The 27728-nt window shown below is 46.0% G+C and overlaps 1 protein-coding gene across 3 annotated transcripts in view; it reads left to right on the top strand.

Annotated features, from left to right (window-relative positions):
* Positions 1-27039, top strand: part of RMND5A (required for meiotic nuclear division 5 homolog A) — a 62517-nt gene extending 35478 nt beyond the window's left edge. For all 3 annotated transcript variants that reach the window (XM_029083142.2, XM_007671894.2, XM_029083144.2), the window contains 6 exons: positions 101-201; positions 13524-13690; positions 14658-14823; positions 17700-17802; positions 20538-20692; positions 21802-27039. In XM_029083142.2, coding sequence (XP_028938975.1) covers positions 101-201; positions 13524-13690; positions 14658-14823; positions 17700-17802; positions 20538-20692; positions 21802-21865 — 756 coding nt within the window. In that variant the 3' untranslated portion in view covers positions 21866-27039. The remainder of the gene's footprint in view (positions 1-100; positions 202-13523; positions 13691-14657; positions 14824-17699; positions 17803-20537; positions 20693-21801) is intronic.
* The last annotated feature ends 689 nt before the right edge of the window (positions 27040-27728 follow it).

Below are 27728 nucleotides of genomic sequence, written 5' to 3' on the forward strand. Positions count from 1 at the left end.
CCTAGCCTCTGAAATTTGTCAGGCGAAAGTATCCTTGCTTTAAATGCTGTCGGTGTAATTCTGGTTTACTGGTAACTCACAGGGATTTTCTATTTTTCAGGAATCGGGTCTTTCAATAGACCCAAGCCAGAAAGAGCCATTTGTGGAGTTAAACCGAATACTGGAAGCATTAAAAGTCAGAGTTCTGAGACCTGCTTTGGAGTAAGTCGCTGAGTTTGAGGCCTTTTGAAAAGTTTAACCAGATGTCCGACTTGAAGAGGAAAAATACTAAGAGGGGAAATAGAGATACTCTGATTTTTCAAAAAGGGAGCAAAGGGCATCCCAAGATTTTCATTATTTTTTATCTCTGTACATGGGGTAGGGGCAAAGAGCTTTAGAAGCAATCTGTGAGAAATTAGCCACCCTGTTTCTAACTGGAGTGTTCTCTTTCTCCATCCTCCACTGTTGCACTGACAAGCATTATGGTTTAGGCTTACAGTTTTACAATGGTGCTAATCTCATACAGGGCATTTGGTCAAGATTTTTTTTTTGAGCCCTTTGGAAGTGCTGCCGAGTGTTTCTGAAAACCGAAATCAGAGCGAAATGTTGAAGAAGCAAAGAATATTGTAGTGAAGGTGCTTTGCGCTCGTTGCGATGTTTAACTCACACTGGCCATTGCATCTCACTGTGCTTGAGCAGAAATGTGCCTTGCTTTGAGGGTGTCCCATCTGTGTAAAAGTGTGTTTTCGAGTGTCTACTCCCTAAGGTGGCCATGTCTGGGCTTCTCAAATCCAGGGACAGATGCAGAGGTCCTGGAGTGAAGAGGTGGGTAGAGCCAGGAGACTGATGGGACAGACTGTGCTTAGCTGAAGCTGTGAGGTAAATTCAGGATAGAGGGAAAACCACACCCAAAAAGTGCAATATTTTAAGAGATTTCAGTTTATTTAAACTGAGAATCAGCATAGTCCAGTGGGTAGAGCATGGGCCTGGGAGTCAGAAAGAACTGGGTTAATAATAATAATAATAATAATTACTGGGTTAATAATAATAATTACAGTGTTTGTTGATCACTTACTATGTGCCAAGCACTGTTCTAAGTGCAGAGGTAGATACAATTTAATCAGGTTGGATGCAGCCCCTGTCCCCCAATGGTGCTCAGGCTCTTCATCGCCATTTTACAGATGAGGTAATTGAGGCACAGAGAAGTGAAGTGACTTACTCAAGATCAGCAGACAGTGGCAGAGCTGGGATTAGGTCCTCCTGACTTCCAGGCCCGTGATCAATCCATTAATAATAATAATAATAATAATAATAATGATGGTATTTGTTAAGTGCTTACTATGTGCAGAGCACTGTTCTAAGCGCTGGGGTAGATACAGGATCATCGGGTTGTCCCACATGAGGCTCACAGTCTTAATCCCCATTTTACAGATGAGGTAACTGAGGCCCAGAGAAGTGAAGTGACTTGCCCAGAGTCACAGAGCTGCCAAGTGGCAGAGCCAGGATTCGAACCCATGACCCCTGACTCCCAAGCCCGGGCTCTTTCCACTGAGCCACGCTGCTTCTCAGTCCCTGCTCAGGGTTCTAATCCCTGTTCTGCCACTTGTCTGCTGTGTGACCTAGGGCAAGTAACTTCACTTTTCTGGGCCGAGTTCTTTCATCTATAAAATGGGGATGAAGACTGTGAGCCCCTCAGGGGTTATGGGCCATGTTCAACCTGATTACTTCACATTTACCACAGTGCTTAGTACAGTGTCGGGCACATAGTGGGTGCTTAACAAATATCCTATTTAAAAAAGACAACCAAAACACTCTCATCATTTCTTAATCCAAGTGGGGGCAAATGCGTTGCCAACAAAAGAATGTAGAATAAAGCCAAGGAACTTCAAGAGCAAATGCTAAGGCAAACAGGTTATGGAATTAGAGATGGGGACGGAATCCATGAGGTCTAGGATATCCAGGCTCAGCCAGCGCACGGAGGACTTATCGGTAATGAAGTCAGTGGATGCATCATGGCTAGGGAGTCCTAACTGCCTATGCAGTCCCCCCAAAAATGAAACAAATTCCCCCCTTCCTCACCACCCCTGCAGAAAAGGTTGTGTATCAGGCTAAAATCATTTGATTGAGAAGCAGTGGGGCTTAGTGGAAAAAGCACTTGCCTGGGAGTAAAGGGGACCTGGGTTTTAATCCAGGCTCTGCCACTTCCCTGCTGTGTGATCCTGGGCAAGTCATTTCACTGCTCTGGGCCTCAGTTTCCTCATCTGTAAAATGGGGATTAAGACTGTGAGCCCAATATGATATGTGAACTCTGTCCAACCTGATAGCCCTGTATCTACCCCAGCACTTAAAACAGGGCCTGGCTCATAGTGAGCACTTAACAAATAGCATAAAAAAAATAATTGGCAGAACCAGGTTTAGAACCCAGGTCCTTCTGACTCCCTGGCTCATGCTGTATTTACTAGGTCATGCCACTTCCCTGCTTTGGGACTTTAATTCTTCAGTTTTCCCCATCAAAGAGGAGCGATCCCATGTCAAGGATTATTTTAATAGACGAGGTGTAAGACCTCCAAGATCCTAAGGCAAAAAGGCCTTGTAGAAAATAGTGGTATGAAGGAGGAAATATCTTGCTAATTAACGCGAAGTCTTTATGGGATCAGGCTTCCAGATTCTGATGAATATTTCCTTTTCTGTTTGGGTGGATTTTTTTTTTTTTTTTTGGTATTTAAGTACTTATTATGTGCCAGGCATTGTACTAAAAGCTAGGGTAAATACAAGCTAATCAGGTTGGACACTAGGGGCTCACAGCTTTAATCCACATTTTACAGATGAGGTAACCGAAAAGTGAAGTCCCTGTCCCACGTGGGGCTCACAGTCTAAATCCCCATTTTACAGATGAGGGAACAGAGGTACAGAGAAGCTAAGTGACAGGCCCAGGGTCACACAACAGAGCCGGAATCAGAACCCAGGTCCTCTAACTCTGAGGCCCATGTTCTTTCCAGTAGACCACGCTGCTTCTCTGCGTTATAGAAACACTCTATATTAGGATATTTTAGTGGGCTAATCGGCTCCTGGTGCCATTTAACAGGCTGAGATAACATTCAGGCTCTTCTAAATATAGCTCAGGCCAGTGGTGGAAAGGTTAAATTTGAGCCCCGCGTTTCTTCTAGAGGCACACAGGAGAGTTTTACCCTTACCCCAGTTGCAGAATCTATTTTTTTTCTGTCCCATCTTCTCTCCATCAGAGTGTCTTATATAGAGGACTCAAAAAAATCACTCACGACTCCCTTGCGCATCGAATGATAGATTTCTAGGTCCTTTTCAAAGACCCCACCTAGCAGTTTTTTCACTTGAATTCAATTTTGAGTATTTTTCTAGACCCTTGAATTTTTTTCCCTGTCAGTCTCTCAATCTCCTGTCAGCTCTCAATCCTTGGTGACTTGTCCCCAAAATGAAAAGACCGAGAAATGTTTTGCTTCTCTTCGCTTCTCACAGAAGAGTGCCTGTAAAGCCTTCTTGGTTCTGGGTCTCCACATTTTTTCAAGCTAATCTCCTCAATCGAGTTTCCACCCTCTGTAAAGTTTTGTGGGTGATTGGCTGGAGATGACAGGGTTTGAATTTTGATAGGAATCTCTTCTAAGTTGAAACATTTCCCAGGGATCATTTTCAAGTTGAGGCTTATGGTGACTTTTCCTTCCCTCGTGCTATTGTAGGGCTGTGAAACTAAGAGGACTATTTGGTTTTGTGTTTGGGCAAGCTCCAGCCCCGTCTCCGGGGGCCATTCCTTAGGTGGAACCCCTGGGGAAGTGGAGAAGGTGGGAGAGTTGGGGTGAGGCCACAGTTCAGAACATCTGACCGGCCATGGCCCAAGGAAATCAATCGTTCGATCAAGCGGTGGCATTTATTGAGCCCTTACTGTTTGCAGAGCCCCGTACCAAGTACATGGAAGAGTAAAATATAACAAGACTTGATAGACACAGTCCCCGCCCACAAGGAGTTTACAATCTAGAGGGGGAAATTGGAGGACTGAGCAATTACCTAGTTAATATAATAATAATAATTATGGTGTTTGCTAAATGCTTACCATGTGCCAGGCACTGTTTGTTCGAAGTGCTGGGGTAGATACAGGATATTCAGGTTGTCCCTGCCCTACATAGGGCTCACAGTCTTCACCCCCATTTTGTAGATGAGGGAACTGAGGCACAGAGAGTGAAGTGATTGCCCAAGGTCACACAATAGACAAGTGGCAGAAGCGGGATTAGAACCCATGACCTTTTGACTCTGAGGCCTGTGCTCTATCGACTAGGTCATTTGCTCTATGTGAACAAACCAATTGGATCATTCTGATCCCCCAGAAACAACAATAATAATATAATAACAATAATTGTGATATTTGTTAAGCACTTACAGTCCCTGTCCCACATGGGGCTCACAGTCTTAATCCCCATTTTGCAGCTGTGAGAACCAAGGCCCAGAGAAGTGAGGCCAGCGGACAAGTCGCAGAGCCGGGATTCAAACCCAGGTCCTTTTGACTTCCAGACCTGTGCCCTATCCACTTGGCCATGCTGCTTCTCTTTCAGAAAGGCCTTAAAGGTGGAGAGCTGTGACCCGTTGAATATGAAGGAGGAGGGAGTTCCAGGCAAGGGAGAAAGTGTGAGCAAGAGGTCAGATACAGGAGAGCGGAGAATGGTTAGCTGGAGAGGAATGAAGAGGGCAAGCTGTGGTGCAGTGGGAGAAGAGTGGATAAATAGGAGCGGCAGAGAGAAACCGTGACTTGTGCAAGTTTCAGGAGTTTCCACTTGGTGCAGAGAGAAATGAGCAACCATCGGAGTTTTCCCATATCTGCCAACTGTGTTTTGTTGTATTCCCCCAAGTGCGCAGTACAGTGCACCCAGTAATTGCTCAATAAATTCCATGGATGGGTTGGGGAAGACAGCTTCGAGACCTCTTCCAGGCCCGCAGATCGCTCTTGTCAGAGATGAGCAGATCGTTGGATGGCTTCACGGAGTTGGGAAGAAATGGACGAACGCCTGCGTACCAGCGGAGCTGACCCAGATGACCAGGGGAGCCTGTGCTTTAACGTCAGCAGCTCCTCTCACTCCCCCCACCCGGGAACTGTTCCTCCGGTCTCCTAAACCCAGCATTTTTTGCTCAGAGGAAGCCACGTGATGAGCCCGTTGTTGAGTTTCCCAGCTGTTGCTGTCCTGGCCCCATTGTTTCCTTGTTCTCTTCATGAAGAGACAGTTATTGAGGGCGGGGGCGGGGGGGGGTGCCCACGGATTGAGGGAGGCCGTTCAGGACAAATGAGAGACCTCTTCCAGCCCTCCGAGAGCTAACGTTCTCTAGGTACAGTCTGTCACGAACGGAATTGCACTCTTGCTCTGACCCCATTCATTATCTGGAGTCATCCGACGGCGACTAAGGAAACAGATAAAGTCCTGAATAGCCACGAGAGATGATATAGGTTAGGGGGACTAGTTCATTCATTCACTTGTATTTATAGAGCACTTACTGTATGCAGAGCACTACTAAGCGCTAGGGAGAGTACAATTCAACAATGAACAGACACATTCTCTGCTCACAACAAGCTTACAGTCTAGAGACTAGCTTAAAGTCTAGTGTACCTGCCTGATGACACTTGAAACGGGAGCCAAAACATCAAAATGAAAAGCAAGAGGGAAGACAGGCCACTTGACCCATTGCCTTCCCTTGCGTGGAGAAGGGAGAGAGGGTATCCTAGCCCCCTCCCGAGAAGTTCCAGGTGCAGCAGGGAATCTGCCTGCTTATTGTTTTATCGTACTCTCCCAAACAGTACAGTGCTGTGCACACAGTGAGTACGCTCAGTAAGTACGATTGACAGTCAATAGGGAGCATTGCAAAAAAGGGCTAGATTCAGATTGAAAGGGTTGTTGAAGATCCTATTTGCCCCTTTCCCTGGTGCCATTCCCCCCCCCCCCCCCCCCCATTAGGCCTTTGTGTTTGATTCTGATTTAGACTGTAAGCTCCTTTTGGACAGGGAATGTGCCTTCCAACTCTTGTGTTGGTCAGTGTTCTGCACACAGTAAGTGCTCAATAATTGATCTCCCTCACAAACCTCCTCTCTCTCTCCCTCCCTCCCTGAGCCAGATTGGGGCTGAGAGTAGACTGCTACAGTCACAGCGGCTTCAACCCACGTTTTTCCTTTTTCCTCTCTCTCCTCTCGGCTCAGCCAGGGTCACGACCAAGGCGAGAACCGCCTTTCACGGACCTGGATTCCAGCACTCAGACCGGCAGTGTGGAGTCTTTTTATAGCATTTGGGAGGGACGAGCAATTATTCCCTGAGAATAATCTGAGAGGAATTTGAATGGGATCTGACTTAATGCGAGTGTGCTTTAAGGACTACTGAGTCAACACCAGTTGAAGCGACATCACTCATCAGGCTGCTATAATTGAGTGTCTGGGTTTCTGAGGCTCAGAATGGGGAAGTGGTAGTTCAGAACCCTTGGATGGATCTATACATTCAAGTGTATTTCATTAATTCAATCATATTTGAGTGCTTACTGTGTGCATAGCACTGTACTAAGTGCTTGGGAGAATACAATATAACAATGAACAGACACTGTTTCACTCTTCCTGTTCAAGGATTTAGTTTAGTGTTTTCTTGGTTTGCTTTTTTTTTTAATGGATTTAAGCACTTTCTATATGCCAGGCACTGTACTAAGCACTGGGGTAGATACAAGCTCATCAGGTTGGACACGGTTCCTGCCCCACGTGGGGCTTATAGTCTTCATCCCCATTTTACAGATGAGGTCCCTGAGGCCCAGAGAAGTGAAATGATTTGCCCAAGGTCACACACAGTTCCTTCTGACTCGGTCCCAAAACCTTCAGAAAACTCCCCAAATCCCTGTGCTGTGACTGGGAAGCAGGATGGGAAAGGCACGTTCGGGAGCCCTTAGAAATCCCTGTTTTCAGGGAAGGGCTGGGGCAAGGAGGAGGAGGAGTCCAAGTAAGCGCTGCCAGATTTAGCATCGCCAAAAACCTGGAACGGAGAAGCGATGCACGAACGGCAAAACTGCCAAATGGAGACAGCGGAAAACAGAGGCTTTAAAATGATAGAGCCCAAAATAGCCTCCTGTAAGAGGGCAGCTGACTTTGGAAAAAGCACTAGCGGAAGAATCAGGGAACCTGGGTTCCAAACCCAGCTCTACCACCTGCCTACTGCTGGAGACCTTGGGGCAAGTCACGTAACTTCTCTCTCTATCGGTTTCCTCATGATAGCAACACTAATTGTGGTATTTAAGTCCTTTTTGTCAAGCACTGTACTAAGCACTGGGTTACATACGAGCCAGTGAGGTTCCACATGGGGCTCACGGCTCCCTCCCTGAGGAGGAGGGAGGCTGGTCAGTCAGTGGTATTTATTCACTGACATTGAATTGGAATCCCCATTTTGCAGTTGAGGGAACTGAGTTTAGAATAGAGCCTAGAACAGTGCTTGACACAAAGTAAATGCTTAACAAGTACCATTAAAGAAAAAAACCCTCGCACGTAAAGCGACTTGCATAATGCCACACAACATTTACACAGCAGGTCTGGGATTAGAATTCAGGTCCTCTGACTCCCAGGCCCCTGCTTTTTCAACTAGGCCATGCTGCTTCACCTCCATAAAATGGGAATAAAATTCTCCCTTGCCCCCTAGACTGTGAACCCCCCCATGGGACAGGGACTGTACCCAATCTGCTTATCTTGCATCTGGCTACCCCAGCACTTAATGCAGTGTTCAGGACTCTACTATTACTAATAGTGGTATTTAAGTGCTTACTATGTGCCAAGCACTGTTCTAAATGCTGGGGTTAGATACAAGGTAATCAGGTTGTCCCTCGTGGGGTCTTAATCCCCATTTTACAGATGAGGGAACTGAGTCCCGGAGAAGTGAAGTGACTTGCCCAAAGTCACACAGCTGACAAGTGGCGGGCCCGAGCCTAGAACCCACGACCTCTGACTCTCAAGCCCCCGTTCTTTCCACTAAGCCACACTGCTTCTCTCTTTCTTCTACTACTCCTTTTCTCGTTTCCTCAACTTCAATCAGTGTTTTTTGGAGTCAGTGATGAAATCTTTTAAGTGGGGACCTAACCAGATGTCTGGCTTCCAGGAGGACTGATTACTGCTTCAGTGCCTCTGCTGGGTAGCTGTGGGCTGCCTTTCACTTAGTCATCCAGACACATGGTATTGTTTGGTGTCTTCAGGAGAAGCTTGGGCTGGAAGAATGAGGTACCGTGAGCAAAGCCAATGAATCATGGTACGAGCGTCCTGACTTCCTAAGGGTCTCCCAAGTTGCCCAGAAATTCTGAACCGCATATATGAGCTTGGCTGCTAGTGTCTGTTGTTTGTGTGAGTGATCCGTGTGGCCACCTGATGTTACAATAAGGAGGCTTCCCTAGGCCACAGTGCCTTTGCAGGATTGGGTGTAAAATGGGCACTCCTATAAGTAGTAATAATAATTGTTCCCGGGTGCGGAGCACTGTACTGAGCCCTGAGGCAGAAGGCACGGCTCCTGACCCTCAGGGAGCTCATGATGTAAAAATAAATAGGGGGAGGTGAGGTAACTGAGGCCCAGTGAAGTGACTTGCCCAAGGCCACACAGCAGACAAGTGGCAGAGCCGGGATTAGAACTCATGACCTACCGACTCCCACGCCCGAGCTCCATCCACTACGCCACGCTACTTTCCCTGTTCCCATTCCTAGGCACTGGCTTCAGAGGCTCCCATTTGGAAGAGCTCAAGCTCTTGTTAGGTTTTAACCAGGCCTTCTTTTCTTCCAGCCTCCAGTTGTGGTTTTCATGCCCTCCCCCTATTTTCTCTCTTCACGAATCTAAATTCTTTCCTTGCGTTAGAGGTTTGTCCCAGAAATTGAGTTTTTCTAAAGTCTTCCGCTGTTGTTGAGTAACTGATTTTGATTCCTCTGGGGAGTGATTGTCCTGGAATAATAACAAGAAAAAAAGTTTCTCAGTGAGGCTCACTATGTTCTGTCTTCAGATGGGATGATAATGTAAGAGAGGTACATTATTATTATTATTATTATTTTAAGAGCTTATTATAATTATGGTATTTGTTAAGCACTTACTATGTGTAGAGCACTGTACTATGTGCAGAGCACTGTTCTAAGTGCTGGGGTAGTTACAGGGTAATCAGTTTGTCCCACATAGGGCTCACTTTTTTTTTTTTTTAATCCCCATTTTTACAGATAAGGTAACTGAAGCCCAGAAAAGTTAAGTGACTTGCCCAAGGTCACACAGCTGACAAGTGGTGGAGCTGGGATTAGAACCCACGACCTCTGACTTCCAAGCCTGTGCTCTTTCCACTAAGCCATGCTGCTTCTATATGTCAAGCACTGTTCTAAGTACTGAAGGAGAGAAAAGTTATCGTCGGACTCAGTGCCTATCCCAAATAGGGTGCTCAGCCAAAGTATGCATTGAATCCCATTTTACGGATGAGGAAACTGTGGCACGGAAAAGTGAGTTTGCCCAAGGTCACCCAGCAGGCAGGTGACCGAGCCAGGATTAGAATCCAGGTCTTCTAACTCCCAGGACTGTGCTCTTTCCCTTAGGGCCATGCTGCTCTTCCTCCGCAGTGGCCTCTTTAGTCAGAGTTCTGAACCCTCCCACGGAGGAGAAATGGATTAACTCTTCCATGAGAGGACCCCTACCCTCAAGAGGGGAGATGGAGCTCTGCTCTTCACCCTTCTGTCAATGTGAGGATAGAGTGGAAACTCTCCACCACTGGCTTTTAAGGCCCTCGGTCAACTCAGTCCTCTTCCTCTGCCACCCAGCCCGCACACGTGACTCCTCTAATACCACCTTACTCACTGTGCCTCGCTCTGACCTCAACCTCTATCACCCCGTCGGTCACGTCCTCCTTCCTGCCCGGTGCTCACTCTCCTTACATATCTGGCAGAACAGCATTTTCTCCATCTTCAAAGTCTCATTGAAATTACATCTCCTTCAGGAAGTCTTCCCAGATTCAGGTCTTATTCCCCCACCTTCTTCCTCCTCCCTACTTCCTCTCCCGGGTACTTAGTCCCACCCCTTAAGCACTTGTGCTTAGAGAAGCAGCGTGGCTCAGTGGAAGGAGCACAGGCTTGGGTGTCAGAGATCATGGGTTCTAATTCCAGTTCCGCCACTTGTCAGCTGTGTGACTTTGGGCAAGTCACCTTATTTCTCTGCGCCTCAGTTACCTCATCTGTAAAATGGAGATTAAGACTGTGAGCCCCATGTGGGACAACCTGAGCACCTTGTATCCCCCCAATGCTTAGAACATAGTAAGCACTTAACAAATACCATCATTATTAAGCACTCCCTCCCCACCCCCCAGCCTCACCTCCACAGCCCTTATGCACATATTATTATACTCAGCTCCTTGCCTTACCTGTAATTTATTTTAATGGCTGACTTCCTCATTATACTGTAAACTCTGAGAGCAAGTAATGGGTCTACCAACTATATTTTACTCTACCAAGTATTAAGTACAGTGCTCTACACCTTGGTGACTTAAGCAAAGGCAGTTGAAACTCAAAGAGTACTGTGCTCCATGAAATGTACTGTAATAAAGTAATTTATGTATATTCATGTCTGTCTCTCCCTCTAGACTGTAAGCTTGTCATGGGCAGGGAATGTGTCCATCGTTGAATTGTACTCTCCCAAATGCCTAGTATAGTGCTTTGCACACAGTAAGCACTCGATAAATACGACTGAATGAACTGTGACCTCATTATGAATGAGTTAATAATAACAACAACAATATCTACTTGTTAAGCACTTACTATGTGTCACACACTGTTCTAAGTGCTGGGGTTAGAAAAAGTTAAGCAAATTGGACACAGTCTCTGTCCCCCATGGGGCTCACATTCTTCACCCCCCCCCCCCCATTTTACAGATGAGGTAACTGAGGTCCAGAGAAGTGAAGTGACTTACCCAAGGTCACAGAGTAGACACGTTGCCAGGATTAGAACCCATGTCCTTCTGATTCCCAGGCCCGGCCTCTATCCACTAAGCCATGCCACTTCCCAGCATCAGAGCACAGGCTATCAGGCTATTGTCTCCCTGAGTGGTGCCAGGGGAAACAGATCCCTAAAGTTTTGCCAGCCTAGGAGATCGGCAGCCTCTCCCGCTTCCCCGACACCTGTGAGCAGCTGGGGAAGGAGCTTTTTTTTTTATGTCTCAGTGCAGTATCAGAAATTCCTTTCTGACCCCGTGGACACCCCCAAATTGTCACCTCAACATGGGGACCAGAAGCAGAGAGCAACAGGGCAAGATCTCATTCTCGCTGGGTTGTCCCTTTTCTGTGCCCTCCCGGCCTCAGCCTGGAAACGGAGACTCTCGCAGAAGGGTGGAGCATCTGGGGTGGATCTTCTCAACGGGAGCCTCTCAACATGTGTTGCGATGCTTAGAGCCTCTCGTTTTCAAAAATAAAGGTTCCCAAATGGGGATTGGCATTAAATTGAGATCCGCTTTGCGAGTTAATAGCTGGCCCCAACAATGGGAAAGTGGGCTATTCTCGATTACTCCTAATGGGCAGGGAATGGGGCTACCAACTCGGTTATATTGTACGCTCTCAAACACTCAGTTCAGTGCTCTGCACACAAGCACTTCATTTAGTCGTATTTGAGCGTATACTATGTACAGAGCACTGTGCGGAGTGCTCGGGAGAGTACAGTACAACAATAAACAGATACGTTTCCTGCCCACAATGAGCTTACAGTCTAGAGGCGGGGAGACAGTCTAGAAGGGGGAATCAGTGGTATTTGAGCGCTTAGTGTGGGCAGAGCACCATACTAAGCGTTTGGGAGAGTTCAGTGCAACAGAATTCGCAGACGTTGCCCATAACGTGTAGAGGGGGAGATGGACTTTAATGTAAATGTATAAGTAATTTAAATTCCATTGATCGACGGAGTCGGATGGGTTTGATAGCAATTTGTAGACTTGTGGATCTGTATCTTTTTCCTTTCCATCACGTGCTGGAGAGGGCTAGACCCTGTGAGTTCTCAGGGAATCCTGCTAACCTTGAGTATTTAGTAGTAGATAATGCTTTTCCAGATCTCGCAAAACAAGGAGGCTACAACCTCTTCCTTGGAGATATTGTCTTCCTCAGAAAGAACAGAGTTCCGCACACGGTGCAGTCAGCAAAGAAAAAGAATCCCTCCTTTCTCTGCACGTATAGTCCAAAATAGACCCCGTGTCTGAAAGGTCATTACATGGCCATACGGAATGATCATACACATAGCATGGACGGACTCCGCTGAATTTTGTGGCATGGCGGGAAGAGCACAGTCCTGGGAGTCAGAGGACCTGGGTTTTAATCCCAGCTCTGCCACTTGTCTGCTGCAGGTAACTCACTTCCCTCACTTCCCTTCTGCATGCCTCGGTTACCTCATCTGTAAAAAAGGGATTGAATCCTCCTCCCTCCAATTTAGACCGTGAGCTTCAGGTGGAACGTGGACTGTATCCAATCCAATCGTCTTTTACCTACCCCAGCGATTAGAACGGTGTTTGACACATAGCAAGTGCTTAACAAATACCATTTTATAAAAAGCACATAAAAAATAGCTAGGCTGTAATAATAATTGTGGTATTTGTTGAGCACTTTACTCTGTGCCGGGCACTGTACTAAGCACTGGGGTGGAGACAAGGAAATTGGGTTGGACACAGTCCCTGTCCCACATGGGGCTCACAGTCTCGATCCCTAATTTACAGATGAAGTAACAGGCCCAGAGAAGTGAAGTGACTGTCTCAAGGCCACAGAGCGGACAAGTGGCAATCTTGATTCTATTTATTGATTCTTGATTCTATTTATCACCATTGTTCTGTCTCCCCTGATTAACTATCTCTAATTGTTACCAATTTGTACATTCCAAGCACTTAGTACAGTGCTCTGCACATAATAAGCGCTCAATAAATACTATTGAATGAATGAAAAGTGGCAGAGCTGGAATTAGAACCCAGGGCCTTCTGAAGCCAGGCTGTATCCACGAGGCTAGGATTCATTCATTCATTCAATCATATTGAACATTTACTGTGTGCAAAGCACTGTATTAAATGCTTGGGAGAGTACAGTTTAACAACAAACAGTCCCATTTCTGCCCACAACGAGCTCAGGGCCTAGAGGGGGAGAGAGACATTAATATAAATAGATAGGTAAAGAAATAGTAGATGTAAGCTTGCTAGGGGCGGGGAATGCGTCTGCTAATTCTGTTGTATTGTCCTCTCCCGATCGCTTAGTGCCGTGCTCTGTACTTAGGAAGCGTTCAGTAAATACCACTTATTGAACTATGATTTCAGCGTTACCGTGTATACACGTCTCAGGAGAAGGGCCACGTGCAGCCACTAGATGGCAGAGCCAGATTGTTTTATTTCAAAGTTTCTTTCATTCCTTCAATAGTATTTATTGAGCGCTTACTATGTGCAGAGCACTGTACTAAGCGCTTGGAATGTGCAGTGTGGAAGTTTCTGACACCAGCGGGTGAATCCCAAAACCCTAATAGCCCCCCCTCTGTCCTTTTTCTTTCTCCCATTCAGGTGGGCGGTATCGAACCGAGAAATGCTCATGGCCCAGAACAGTTCCTTGGAGTTTAAGTTACACAGACTGTATTTTATTAGCTTATTAATGGGCGGAACCACCAATCAACGGGAGGCCCTACAGTATGCGAAAAATTTTCAACCATTTGCCCTGAACCACCAGAAAGGTGAGTCTTGGGTTCACTGTTCCCGGGGTTGGGGGGCGGTGTGTGTAAAAAAAAAATATAAAAAAAAAAACCCAAATGCTTTTGGACCCTCTTAGCATGTTGCTGTGAATTGATTTGGTCGCACATGAGGTCTCTAGATTGGCCCATCTCCACTAACCAACAAGTCATAATGTAAAATTTTGTGGATGGACTCGAGCAAGAGGCGAGATCCGTAAACTGGGTAACATGGGGGTAGCAGGATGGCCCAGCGGAAAGAGTGCGGGCCCGGGAGTCAGGGGACCTGGGCTGTAATCCCGGCTCTGCCCCCTACCTGCTGTGTCACCATGAGCAAGTCACTTAACTTCTCTCTGCCTCAGTTTCTTTCATCTGCAAAATGGGGATGCAATACCCATGCTCCCTTCTACCTAGAATGGGAGCCCCTTGTGGGCCCAGATGATCTCGTGTCATCAGAGAAGCAGCATGGCCTCATCAGAGAAGCAGCATGGCCTAGTGGATAGAGTATGGGCCTGGGAGACAGACGGTTGTAGGTTCTAATCCTGGCTCCATCACTTGTCTGCTGGGTGACCTTGGGCAAATCACTTCACTTCTCTGTGGTACCTCTTTTGAAAATGAGAAAAAATTACGTCTTTTGGTAATGAGACTGTGAGCCCCATGAGGGACAGGGACTGTGTCCAACCCGATCTGCTTGTACCCACCCCAGCGCTTAGTACAGTACCTGGCACACAGTAAACACTTAACAAATATCACAATTATTATAATCATTATCCCAGCGCTTACTGCCATAGTAAGCACTTACCAAGTACCCCAGTTACGATAGCTGTATTTGTTCTGGTCCATTCGTTTTAGTCCCTTATATTAAGCCAACATCCCTTCTGCCTGTCCTAAGGAGGAGAAGCTTGGCTGACTTTTTTTGTCTAAAATACCAGTCAGGTGCCCCGGCCTCTGACTGTCCCCTTGTGTCCTTCAGATATCCAGGTTTTGATGGGGAGCCTCGTGTACTTGAGACAGGGGATCGAGAACTCACCGTACGTCCACCTGCTGGACGCCAACCAGTGGGCTGACATCTGCGACATCTTCACCAGGGACGCCTGTGCACTCTTGGGACTTTCGGTGGAATCTCCACTCAGCGTCAGGTAAGGCCCGCGTAGCCTTATTGAAGGCACATCTCCAAAAAGGCCTCCCCTGACTAAGCCCTTCTTCCCTCTTCTCCCACTGCCCTCTGCATCACCCTGACTTGCTGCCTTTATTCCTCCCACAGCACTAATGTCCATGGCTGTAATTTTATTTATATTAATGTCTGTCTTCCTCTCTAGACTGTAAACTCATTGTGGGCAGAGAATATGTCGTATTGTTATATAGTTTCATTTGATCCTATTTATTGAGCACTGACTGTGTGCAGAGCTCCCTTCTGAGCGCTTGGGACAGTACAGTATAACGGAGTTGGTGGACACGTTCCCTGCCCACAGTGGACTTACAGCCTAGAGGAGGACTGTACCAAGCCTCTGGTTGCCAAAATTGCTTTTTTTTCCTGAATTGAGCCCAAGAGGTGTGGGTGGCATATTTTCTTAGTTGGTGGTGCGGGAAAGCAGCCTGGCAAATAAACACAGGTCACACTACACTAAACACTACACTGCTTTCTGGGTTCAGCTGGACACACCCAGATAGGACTGCCATGACTTTGGGATTATGGGAACAGCTGTTGGAAACCATTCGTGATTTAGTATGTCTTTCTCGGGGCAACGTATCTCTGAGACCGAGGGAGTGGAATAGAAGCAGCCTTAGGTGAAAGAGGCAAAGCCAACTAAAAGGCCACACTGTACATTGAATGACACCCTTACATCTCCTTGGGTGCGTTGGCTCTTATTTCTGAGACACCAGATGGAAACCTGCTTTGACCCTGCCCTCTCCTCTGCCCGGCAAAACTGTTTCTCCACCTTTATTGACACCTATGCCCATCGCCCTCGCCGCTTGTTCCAGACATTTAACTCCCTTCTCAGGTCCCATGTCCCCCCCATCCCACACCATCTCACCCCGCTGCCCCATCACTTGCCCCCAATGATCTGGCCACCTATTTTATTAAGAAAATTGACACCATCAGGTGTGAACTCTCTAAAATCCCCTCTACCCCTCGTCAGTCGCTCCCCATTCCGGCCCCCTCTTCAACTCTCCCGTCCTTCCCAGGTTTATCTCTAGAGGAGATCTACTGCCTCCTTTCAAAAGCCACCCCTTCCACCTGCGCTTCCAACCCCATTCCTTCACGCCTTATCGAAACTCTCACCCCTCCCTAATTCACACCCTAACAACCGTCTTCAACCATTCGCTCTCCAGTGGCTTCTTCCCCCCTGCTTTCAAACACGCCCATGTCTCCCCATCCTAAAAAAAACACCCTCCTTTGACCCCATGGCTCCCTCCAGTTATCACCCCATCTCCCTCCTGCCATTCCTCTCCAAACTCCTTGAGCGAGTTGTCTACACCCACTGTCTCAAAGTCCTCTCCTCTGATCCTTTCCTTGACCCCTTCCAGTCTGGCTTCCATCCCCTTCACGCCACAGAAACTGCCCTCTCAAAGATCACCAATAATCTTCTTGCTAAATCCAGTGACGTCTACTCCATCCTAATCCTCCTCGACCTCTCAGCTGCCTTTGACCCTGTGGACCACTCCCTTCTAGAAACGTTATCCAGCCTTGGCTTCACTGATTCATTCCTCTCCTGGTTCTCCTCTTATCTCTCTGGCTGTTCATTCTCAGCCTCCTTCGAGAGCTCCTCCTCTGCTTCCCACCCCTTAACTGTGGGGGTCCCTCAAGGTTCAGTTCTGGGTCCCCTTCTATTCTCCTTCTACACCCACTCCCTGGGAGAACTCATTCGCTCCCATGACTTCAACTGGCATTCTGTGTGGATGATACCCAAATCTACATCTCCAGCCCCGATCGTTCTCCCTCTTTCCAGTCTCACATCTTCTCCTGCCTTCAAAACGTCTCTACTTGGATGCCTTTCTGTCACCTCAGACTTAACATGTCCTAAACAGAGCTTCTTATCTTCCCACCCGAACCCTTTCCTGCCCCTGACTTTCCCATCGTTATAGATGGCACCACCATCCTTCCTTTTTCACAAGCCCGTAACCTTGACGTTATCCTTGACTCCTCTCTGTCATGCTACCCACATATTCAATCCATCCCTAAATCCTATCGGTGCCACCTTCACAACACAGCTAAAATCCACCCCTTTCTTGCCATCTAAACTGCTACCATGTTAATCCAATCACTCATCCTATCCCTCCTGGATTACTCTTGTCCCGCCCAGCCTCCTGTCTCTCCATACTCCAGTTCATACCTTCATCTGCTGCCCAGATCTCTTTTCTTCAAAAGCATCCAGGTCACGTCACCTCACTCCTCAAAAAACTCCAGTGGTTGCCCATCCACCTCCGCATCAAAAACTCCTTACCATTGGCTTCAAAGCAGTCCACCACCTTGTCCCCTCCTACCTCTCCTCGCTATTCTCTTTGTACAACCCATCCCACACACTTCACTCGTCTAGTGCTATCCTTCCCACTGTACCTCGATCTCACCTGCCTTGCTGCCGACCCCTGGCCCTGGAACTCCTTCCCTCTTCAAATCCTACAGACAATTACTCTCCCCCCAACCCCTTCAAAGCCTTACTGAAGGCACATCTCCTCCAAGAGGCCTTCCTGGACTAAACCCTACCTTTCCTCATCTCCCACTCCCTTCTGTGTCTCCCTGACTTGCTCCCTTTGCTCTTGTCCCCCCTCTCAGCCCCACAGCACTTGTGAATGTATCTGAAATTTTATTCATTTGTATTGATATCTGCCTCCCCAACTCTAGACCGTAAGCTCACTGTGGGCCGGGAATGTGACTGTTGATTGTTGTATGTTACTCTCCCATGCGCTTAGTAAAGAGTTCTGGACAGTCAGTGCTCAATAAATACAGTTGAATGAATGAATTAGTGAATGAACCTACCTCAGTCGGCATTGATTCTCCCCTCCTCTCTCCTAGTTTCTCAGCCGGTTGTGTCGCGCTTCCAGCTTTGATAAATATCAAGGCCGTGATCGAACAGAGGCAGTGCACGGGCGTATGGAATCAGAAAGATGAATTACCGGTGAGTAGCTCATTTGGAAGAGCATTGGCAATGCAGTTTGGGATATTTTATCCGTCGCTTATTTCCTCCCATCAGGAAGAGTAGGGTGAGGTTTTGAAACAGAACATGATGTATACAACAACAACCAAACTGCTCCTTGCCTTTCCATGGGCCAGAGAACATGTCTCTAGATGACTGGCTGGTGATTTTTTTTTTTTAATGGAATTTATGAAGCACTTACTGAACGCTGAAGTAGATGCAAGATAATCAGGTTGGCACGGTCATTGTCCCATGTGGGGCTCACAGTCTCTCTATTTTAAAGTTAGCACAGAAGTGAAGTGACTCGCCTAAGGTCACACAGTGGACAAGTGGTGGAGCTGGGATTAGAACCCAGGTCCTCTGACTTTGAAGCCCGTGCTCTTGCCATTAGGCCTCACTGCTTCCCTTTAGGATATTGCTTGGGTTCCTACTCAGTAGCAGAATTGGCAACAGAAGGTCTGAAGAGTGACTTCAATGTGTTGTTTAATAATAGCAGTGGTATTCATTAAGCGCTCGCTAAGCTCTGGGGTAGATTTGAGGTAATCAGGTGAGAAACAGTCACTGTCTCACTTGGGGCTCGTAGTCTAAGTAGGAGGGAATAGGGTTTAGTCCCCATTTTGGAGATGAGGAAACTGAGATACAGAGAAGTTAAGTGACCTGTGCAAGATCCCACAGCAGGCAAGTAACAGAGGCAGGATTAAAACCCAGGCCCCGAGGCCATTTCCGCTAGGTCAGGCTACTTCTCAGAGGTGAAATTGAATGGTAAATTGTCAGTGGTTTCGATCGGAAGCCCACGAATGAGAAGGAGGGAACTTCGCTAGTAAAGCAACAGTACGATCCTGAGGCAGGCAAGTGGCACGTTTCACAGTGTTCTATTTCTTCGCGGCCTCAACCAGCAGCTCGGGAGAAGTGTCCTCAAAGTGCACTGCTGCCCAGACCTCAGAGAACAAGATTCGGCACGTGACTTTTTCTTCCCACTCACACCTGCCAAGGAGGCTGGTCCCCGCTGACTCTGAGGTTGCGCAGCTGGCGCCTCTGGCAGTTGGTGGCTGCCGAGGGCTCCCGGAAGACCCCGGATGCCACACAGGTGCATGCCCAACCCCGGCACGCGAATGTGAGACTCAAAACATTTCTTCCGGGAGGTGGGCAGGCGGCTGGCACGTTCTCGCTGAGTCTTTCTGGCCAAGGCAGCTGTTCAAGTCAACCTTAAGGTGGGCAAGAATTCACCTCTTCAGAGTTAACACCGGGACCGTCGTTTTTCAAAGTGCAAGGCCTGCTATTGTCTGTCTGATGCCCTTAGTAAGGAACAAAATCAGGGTCAGCACCAAGCCTCGTGACTTGTTCTTCCTCACAACACAAGTTGTAGACTTAAATGCAGAGTCTTTTCTTTTTTTTTTTAATGGTATTTGCTGGGATACTTTGTTAAGGGCTTACTATGTACCAGGCACCATTTTAAACGCTGGGGTAGCTACAAGCCAATCAGATTGGACACAGTCCCTGTCCCACATGGGGTGCACGTGGGCTTAATTCCCTTTACAGGTGAGGTAAACCGAGGCCCAGAGATGTGAAGTGATTTATTTGCCCCAAGTCGCACATCGGCTAAGTGGCAGAGCCAGAGTTAGAACCCAGGCCCTCTGACTCAGAATCCACTCTCTACCCACTATGCTGTGTTGCTTCTCGTTCCTGTATTTCCCCTGGCTCTACACAGAAGACAAGCTGCTAAATGTTTTTCATTTCTATTGTGACTGAAAATTTATCAGTGGCTGGCTTCTCGTGGCCAGAGCTTACTGCCTCTGAGTGTCCACAAAAGCAGCGTGGCCTAATGGAAAGAGCACGGGGCTGGGAGTCAGAGGACGTGGGTTCTAATCCCGGCTCTGCCATTTATCTGCTGTGTGACCTTGGGCAAGTTCCTTCACTTTCATTCAATAGTATTTATTGAGCACTTACTATATGCAGAGCACTGTACTAAGCGCTTGGAATGTACAATTCGGCAACAGATAGAGACAATCCCTGCCCAATAACGGGCTTCTCTATGCTTCACTCACCTCATCTGTAAAATAGGGTCACCTGGACTCCCTCCCTCTTAGTATGCTCCATGTGGCACAGGGACTGTGTGTGTGTCTTAATTCCTTCATATTTCCCTCAGGATTTAGTACACCACGTGACACACAGTAAGCATTTAACAAATGCCACTTTTAAGAATAATTTTTCTAAAGTTTGGCAAAATACCCAGCTAGCTGTTTGAGTTTATTCTTAAAAAATATTTCTTAAGCACTCACTATGTTCCAGGCACTGTTCTAAGCGCTCGAGTTAGAAGCTAATCAGGTTGGACACAGTCCATGTCCCACATAGGGCTCACATTGTTAATCCCAGTTGTACATCTGAGGGAACTGAGGTGCAGAGAATTTAAGTGACTTGCCCCAGGCCACACCACAGACAGGTCCATGCTCTGTCCACTAGACCACAGCTCTCTCCTGACTGCTTTTTAGCAAAAAATCACATTCGATTATTGACATCTTTCCTGTGGCTTGAGCCCCTGCTTTCAGTCTCTGGTGTCTGGTTTAGCAAAGAGTCAATGAAATGAAAGAAATGGATTTTGAAACTCCCCAGTAGCAATTGGGCAGTCTCAGTCGATTTAATGGGCTGTATTTCTTGCGGCATTAAGGCATTTTAGGCATCCACCTCATGGTAATGTTAAATTCCTTTTCTTTTTACAGATTGAAGTGGACCTCGGTAGAAAGTGCTGGTATCACTCTATATTCGCCTGTCCCATTCTTCGTCAACAAACAACAGATAATAATCCTCCTATGAAACTGGTCTGTGGTCATATAATATCAAGAGATGCGCTAAATAAAATGTTTAATGGTAGCAAGTAAGTCTCTGACTTTTCACATTCTCTCAAAATGCTTTTAAAAAGTTTCCTCAAGAAGGCAGGAGTTCGAAGTTGATTTCCCTTTCTGATTAGAATGACTAGCTAGAACACTCCCCCTCCCACCCCCAGTCCCGCACTTGGAATGTTTATGTGAAGGTTGAGGATCACAATGTTGGCTACATGTTTAAAGACACATAATAACGTAGTCGATTGTAATATGCAGTTTCTTAACATTATCCTCTCTTCGGAGTAATAAAGCCTGTTGTAGTTCAGTATCTTTTTCCAGAGCTTCCGTGTAAAAAGCATCCCTATTAAAAAAAAAATGGATTTCTAACCTACAATGTAATTAGTCATGGGAGTCTTTCATTCACTGAATCTCAGGTGTCAGCGTAGACCAACCAGCTCTGTTCATTGTCCTATTTATTGAGCGCTTGCTGTGTGAAAAGCACTGGACTAAGCACTAAGGAGAGTACAGTATAACAATAAGCAGACACATTCCCTGCCCACAACAAGCTGTTACATTGTGTTCTCCCAAGTGCTTAGTCCAACAGAGTAAGTGGTCAATAAGTACTATTGATCGATTGATTTAGTTGATCTGTTCACACCATATCCATGATGAATTAGGAAAGTTGCTTGGGCTCCATGTGAGAGTTTAAATAACTAACTCGGGGGCCCAGAAATTTTAAGTGTGGTCATCAAAGTTGGCTGGAAAGCTGTGGGGATTTGAAGATTTAAGCGTTCCCAGCACTCATTTCTGATCTCCGACCCTGGCGGTCAATTCTTGGGTGTCAGAATAAAGCAGCGCCATCAGGGAGTGACACTTTGAAGTTGTATTCTCGGGCTATTCTAGAAGGACGTTCCGCTGATCACCCCCGCCGACGCTCAATTCTGATCAATTGAAGTGGTTTTCTGTGTAAATCGCATTTTCCCATAACTCCTTTCCAACCCGTTCCAGCGATGAGACATTTGCCCTAATTGGGAAGGCACAAATCAGCTCTGGCAGGGCGAGTGAAGACAGTACCCCGCAGCTAGGGAGCAGTTGAAATATTAAACTGTCCAACGCTGAATCTGGTTCTCACACTTTGGTGATCTCTTGTCTTCACCTCCAGATTAAAATGTCCCTACTGTCCGATGGAGCAGAGTCCCGGAGACGCCAAACAGATATTTTTCTGAAGAGATGACTTCATTATGCAGTTTGTAAGTGACACACTGAATTGCGGGTGCATTTCAGGATGGTAGAAAGTACTTGTTCCATTTTATGCAGCAAGACGGAGGACTCCTGCGTTCGTATAAGCTGTTGCTGCGGAAACTTTGCCAACATTTTAGTAGATACACACCGAATGGAAATGCTCCAGAATTAATCTTACCATAGGGCTTTACTATACTCTTGGTCTTCATTTCTGATCAAGTAAACACACCAGCAGTTGTCATTCAATGCAGGTTTTTGTACTTAATTATATGGTGACTTTTTTTTTTTACTTTTTAAGAGCAGAAACAAAAAAAAAATCACCCCCATATGTTTAATAATATTTCTCCTGCTTTTATTCTGTTATCCTCTTTGAGAATTGTCACCTTTGCAAAATGTTTGTGACAGTTTTATTTCCTGTTAATGTGTACATAATTAAAAGAAGATACTTTGGAAAAAAGTTTCATAAATCGAATAATGATCATAAAGCTAATCTGTTTTTTTTTTTTTTTGCCAAAAGACAAAAAAAAAGGTGTGGGTTTGCTTCCCAGGATTCTCCCCTGCCGTTTCTGACCTTTCCGTTGACACAAGTACGCATGCATATCTCTCGATGCCAGTCCCCAAAGGCTAGCCATTCAAATTCCATCACTAGCTGGTGTGAGAGTGGGTAATTTTTCTGCTGGAACAGAGTGGTGAAGGTGTTCCTCAGCTTCCTTACTTTCATTTCCAAGAGGTGTTTTCGTTTTACGAGATGCTTTCAATAAAATGGAATTCTGAGGGAGGAGTGTTCTTCACTGAATGCCATTTGTTCGCCTGGCTCGGTAACCTCACTCTCCAAACTTTTTGTCCTCAGAACGGGGCTATCGGTGACATTTTAGTGTCTGAACAACAGCGTGCTGCGTGTGCACCAGCACCAAACTGTTGAATTCATTTTTAAATTGGAATGGAGGATGCCTCTTTCAGGCCGATGGTGCCGTCGCGCGAGACTATATCAGTTTAAACCCTGCGACTAAAAGCTAGCGTTCTGTAGCTCGGAATAAACTCGCTTATCGCCTTTTGTGTTTTAATAGTAAAGTGTTGCGTGCAATGCCTCTCCTCTGCAAAAGTGTGCTTTCCCGTCGACTCTGAATTTGTGCATCGTTTTGGTTGTTACAGGTTTACAGCAGATAAATCTTTTCTCACGAGATCTTTTATTTCACTGCCCAAAAGAAGCCTCGTGACATGCAGAGCTAACTTTAAAAACCTCTTTCCATATCGTGAAATTACCCGGTGAAGTGTAAGCGTGGTGAAAAGTTATTTTGATGTATGATCAAGAAGATTGTCATTGGGAAAGTGACATTTCACAACCTTATTTCCTCTAAGAACTGGACTTGGCCATGAAAATTATCGAGAAGTGAAAAGAGAAGAAAATATGCAATTTAAAGAGGATTTGGGATTTAAATAATTTAAAAAAACTTACCCAGTATTAAATTTTGGGTGGTTTTTTTATATTTATGTGTTTGGTTTTTTTTAAATCTAATTTTGTGTGCAGCCTAAGATACCAAGTATTTGGTTTTATAACCAGGGAAACCATCACTGGTAAACTTGGCCACGATGTTTTCTATCTTCATAATATTTTACTTGGATTGGCTTGCTATTTGAGTATAAAGAGAAGGGTATTGGAGAACAAGAATCCACCTTAATCTTGTATTTTTTTTGGGGGGGTCTTGCTTTATGTTGAAGGGGCCTGTATATGATTAATTATGCATATGATGGTCAATCAATCAGTGGTATTGAGCGCTTACTGTGTGGAGAGCACTGCATTAAGTGCTTGGGAGAGTACAAGACACAAGTGGTTAGGCGTTCCCTGCCCACCACAAGGTTACAGTCTTGAGGCCTAGTGGTTCTAAATCTATGCCCACTCTAAGTAGCAGATGAAAATTTTTTGGAATTGGTTTAATTTGGTTTAATAGGAACTTAAGTGTCCTCAGAACCACTGCCCTCCTCCTCCCCACCCCACCCCACTTTCTACCTATATCTCCTTCACAGTTGGGTCTTTCCAATGCCATTCTCCCCCTTGATGGAAGAAATCGGGAGAGAGGGAGACTCGAGGCAGCAAAAAGGGCCTCTCTGAGACAGAATGAAAATCTCCACCTTTATCTTTTATAACTTAAATCCAAAGGCTTTTTTTTTGTGGTGAATTTTTTAAAAAAACATTTAGGCACCTTCTTGTCATCTTCTGTTTCTCCTTCCCAAACATACCCAGAAAAGAACTTACGCAACACATTTTGACTCCATGTGAAATTGGAAAAGTCCCGATCCAGAGGCTCCAGTAGAAACCTGAGGAATTGGGATTCCGTGTCTGTAAATTTTTCTGACAGTGAGCATGGTGCTGTCTACACCTACAGAAACCAGAATCGTGGGAGAAACTCGCGGCCGCGCAGCTCATGAAAACTTGTTGGGGGAAGCAAAACAAAAAAAAAAAGGTCATAAACTACTTTACCGAAGCATTTGGGCTGAAGATTTCCCAGGCAAGAGCGGGAACCCTTTCAAACCTTTTGGAGGATGCAAAACTGGAATTGAAAAGTGTGCATCCTCTATGACTTGGGTTAGCATAGGTGAATGAAGGCATCAGCCGAGATAAGGGGAGATAAATTTAAGGAAACAGAGGCAACTCTTTTGTATAAGGTAACCAAAGAAGATGAAATGCAGGAGCGAAGGCCTTCTGATTCGTGGCACTTCACAAGTCGCGTGGTAGGGCCGAACAGTCGCAGACGCGGTGTCCGTGAGGAGAATGTGTGCCTTTCTGCCTTCTGCTCTGTAAAAATGGCGATCACTTCTGAAAGGAATTTTTCTCATAAAGCGTGGGTTCTTCAGATGCAGGTGAATTGCCGGGATAGCGAAGTGGGAATTCAAACCAGAATTGCAGATCGGATTCGAAAACTGCTTCAGTTCTCGAACTCTCTCCAGTTCTTTCTTTAAGGACTAGAACGCCAGGACTTTGCCAGACCAAGTGTCCTGCCTAACCCTCAGACTCCCCAGAGTTACTCGGACACGAGTACCATCTTTGGGGAGGGCTCGAGGGGTCATGGTCATCTTCACCGTTTTCAGTTTTCTCTCATGTGCTCTCCGTTTACGGTGGCCATTTCTCTCTCGCGCGCTCTTTTTTTATGGTGATTATCAGTTACTTTTAAAAGTCAAAAGATGTGTAACATATAAATGGACGGGTATTGGTGCCTCTGGTTTCCCAAGAGCCACCTCACATTCATAGGGTGTGTGAGTATTCAAGCGTGTGCGTGGGTGCATGTGTATTTAATTGAAAATATGATGATGGAGGAAAAAAGCTTTTGTTTTTTGATTACATATAGCAGCTCTATACAGTAACACTAAGACCCATCCAGCAGAATATGGGAAGGACTTATGTTCCTTTCTCCATAAGTTCAAGTCTGGCTTTGTGGCATTCTTTGTGTGTGCGTGCGTGTGGGTGTGTGTTCTAACTCCCCATGGAGTATATGCATCTAAGCTAAAACGGGAATTCTTCCAAGCTAGGAAGGTTCTGTAGACCCTCGTGAGATCAGGTGCCGGTAGAAATAATTCCGGGAGTCCCTTGGGTTTCCGAATGAAGCATAGGCTCAGTGGTTTGTCTGTTCAGCAAGACTCAGGTTATATTCAGTGGGGGACGTTTGACCGATGTGAGGAGTGGTCGAGGGTGAAAAACACCAACCAAATTTATCTTCCACCTCTCTCGGCGGGTGGCGACTACAGCCGCAGAGGGATGCTACGTTTCTCGAGAGAATGGGGCGAGGAATCTACCTTCCTGTTCTGGTGCTAAGCCCATCCGGGACGGGTTCTGCGTGGTGCAGAAGTGTCCGGCGAAAGCAAGAGCAGTTGGTTCGGGACTGTGATCGAGTAGAAATCATCGATAGGTAGAATTTCAAATGGCCACCCACTTCTGCCAGAAGCGATGTTTTCACTGCCGATTGTGGCGGGGTCATTGCTAGGGGACGCGGGAGAGTTTGGCTTTTGGCCTCAGCCTGTCGGGAGACAGGATGCCGAATGGGTCGGGTGCCAGCTTTAGGGTGCGGACCCCACGACCCCCTCCTTGCCCCCGGCGTCTTAGAACTTGGGTGTGTTTCAATAGCAAGGAAGTCACTTCCCTTAGAGTTTCATTTTTGAGATTTTTACTCCGAACAGGAGAGAGACCGAAGGACCTTACGTTCTTTTGGGGACCTTTACCCCCTTAGGCTCCAGCTACAGCAGGAGTAAAGTTTATTCCCGGCCAGAAAGGAAAGGAAAACCAAACGGGTTGTTCAGCGATGGTTTTTTGGGCCTTCGGTTGCCGCCAGTTGCAAATCCCACACTGGAAAAAGCGAACATTTGAACCTTTCGTTTTAAATCGTTTTCCCCGAGTCGGGTCCCAGCAACTGATTCTCTCCTTTAGGATGGTGTGAGTGGAAGGTGACATATGGGAGTGTGTGCCTGTGTCTAAGCATGTCTGGCTGTTCACGCATGCATATATGCATGTTTGAAATGCAGAGGTGAAAAATCTCCATATTCATGTCCACAGGGAGGATCAGGTCTTTTTTTTTTTTAATGTGTCGTTTGCTCATGACTGTAAACAGTAGATTTTTTGTTTCATTTTTTTTTTTTTGAATTTACACAAGGTCAGCAAATCACTTTCTTCAGATGGCTCAGGATTGTATTTCTTTGGCTTACTATGTGCTGTAGGGTTCTATAGTATTTCTATAATTCTGTAACAAAAATAGTGTTGCACTGTAATGTATCATATAGAGCTATATGTATGAAATCTGATCCGTTTTTTAAAAATATATGTATCCTGTTTGCAAAGGCACAATAAAGTTGCATCTTAGAGACTATAGGCAATAAGGCTAACAATAAACATTATTTAACACATCAACCATGAAATAATCTCTGTCCGTTTTGATTTTGAAAAAAAACTTTAGCCGAGATCTTGAGTGGCTTCAGGGACTTGATTTTCACTTTTTTTTAAAAATTAATTCCAATGAAAGCTATTTATAAACTTCATATTCTAATGGTATATTATGCAGTCGGGAAACAATGTGCAAAAATGCTGTGTCAATGTGTGTTAATTCATATGTAAAACACAAGGTTTCTCTTTGTATATATATTTAAAAAAAAAATTAAAGAACTGCACATTTTACAAGTTTTCCAGCGGACCGGTTCTGTATGTACCAGCGAGCATTCAGTTCACCAGATCACGGCGGGGAGGGTGTTGGGTACGTATTAGGGGTAAAAATAACTTTTGTGGAAGCCACGTTTCACCGTTGGGGACAACCAATTTTAGGGGCCTAAAGTAAAAAGTTGGGAGAAGGAAAGTAAAGAGAAGACAAGAAAAGTAGGAGGTACTTGGTGGTTGACGGTGTGCCTAGGGAAGAGAATTTAAGGCTGTTGGTCCCAAGCTTTTCCCATTTGACTCCTCGCCTCCTCTGAACTCATTAGCCTAAGGATTTGAGTGTCCTCGCCCACTACTGCCTGGAGCTGGGCCTCAGTCAGTGGTATTTATTGAGCACTTCACTGTGTGCAGAGCACTGTACGTAGTGCTCATCTCAAGTGTAAAGCAGAGATTAAGATAGGGAAAGGGGCGGTGCCCAGCCTGATTAGTTTGTAGCTACCCCAGTACTTAATACGGGGCCTGGCACATAGTAAGCGCTTATCAAATACCATAAAAATAAAAACACTTGGGAGAGTACACAACAACAGAATTAATAGTAATAACGATGGTATTTATTAAAAGCTCACGTGCCAAGCACTGTTCTAAGCACTAGGGTAGCTACAGTGTAATGAGGTTGTCCCATGTGGGGCTCACAGTCTAATCCCATTTTACAGATG

This window comes from Ornithorhynchus anatinus, chromosome 18, assembly GCF_004115215.2.
Source record: "Ornithorhynchus anatinus isolate Pmale09 chromosome 18, mOrnAna1.pri.v4, whole genome shotgun sequence".
NCBI classification, from domain to species: domain Eukaryota; kingdom Metazoa; phylum Chordata; class Mammalia; order Monotremata; family Ornithorhynchidae; genus Ornithorhynchus; species Ornithorhynchus anatinus.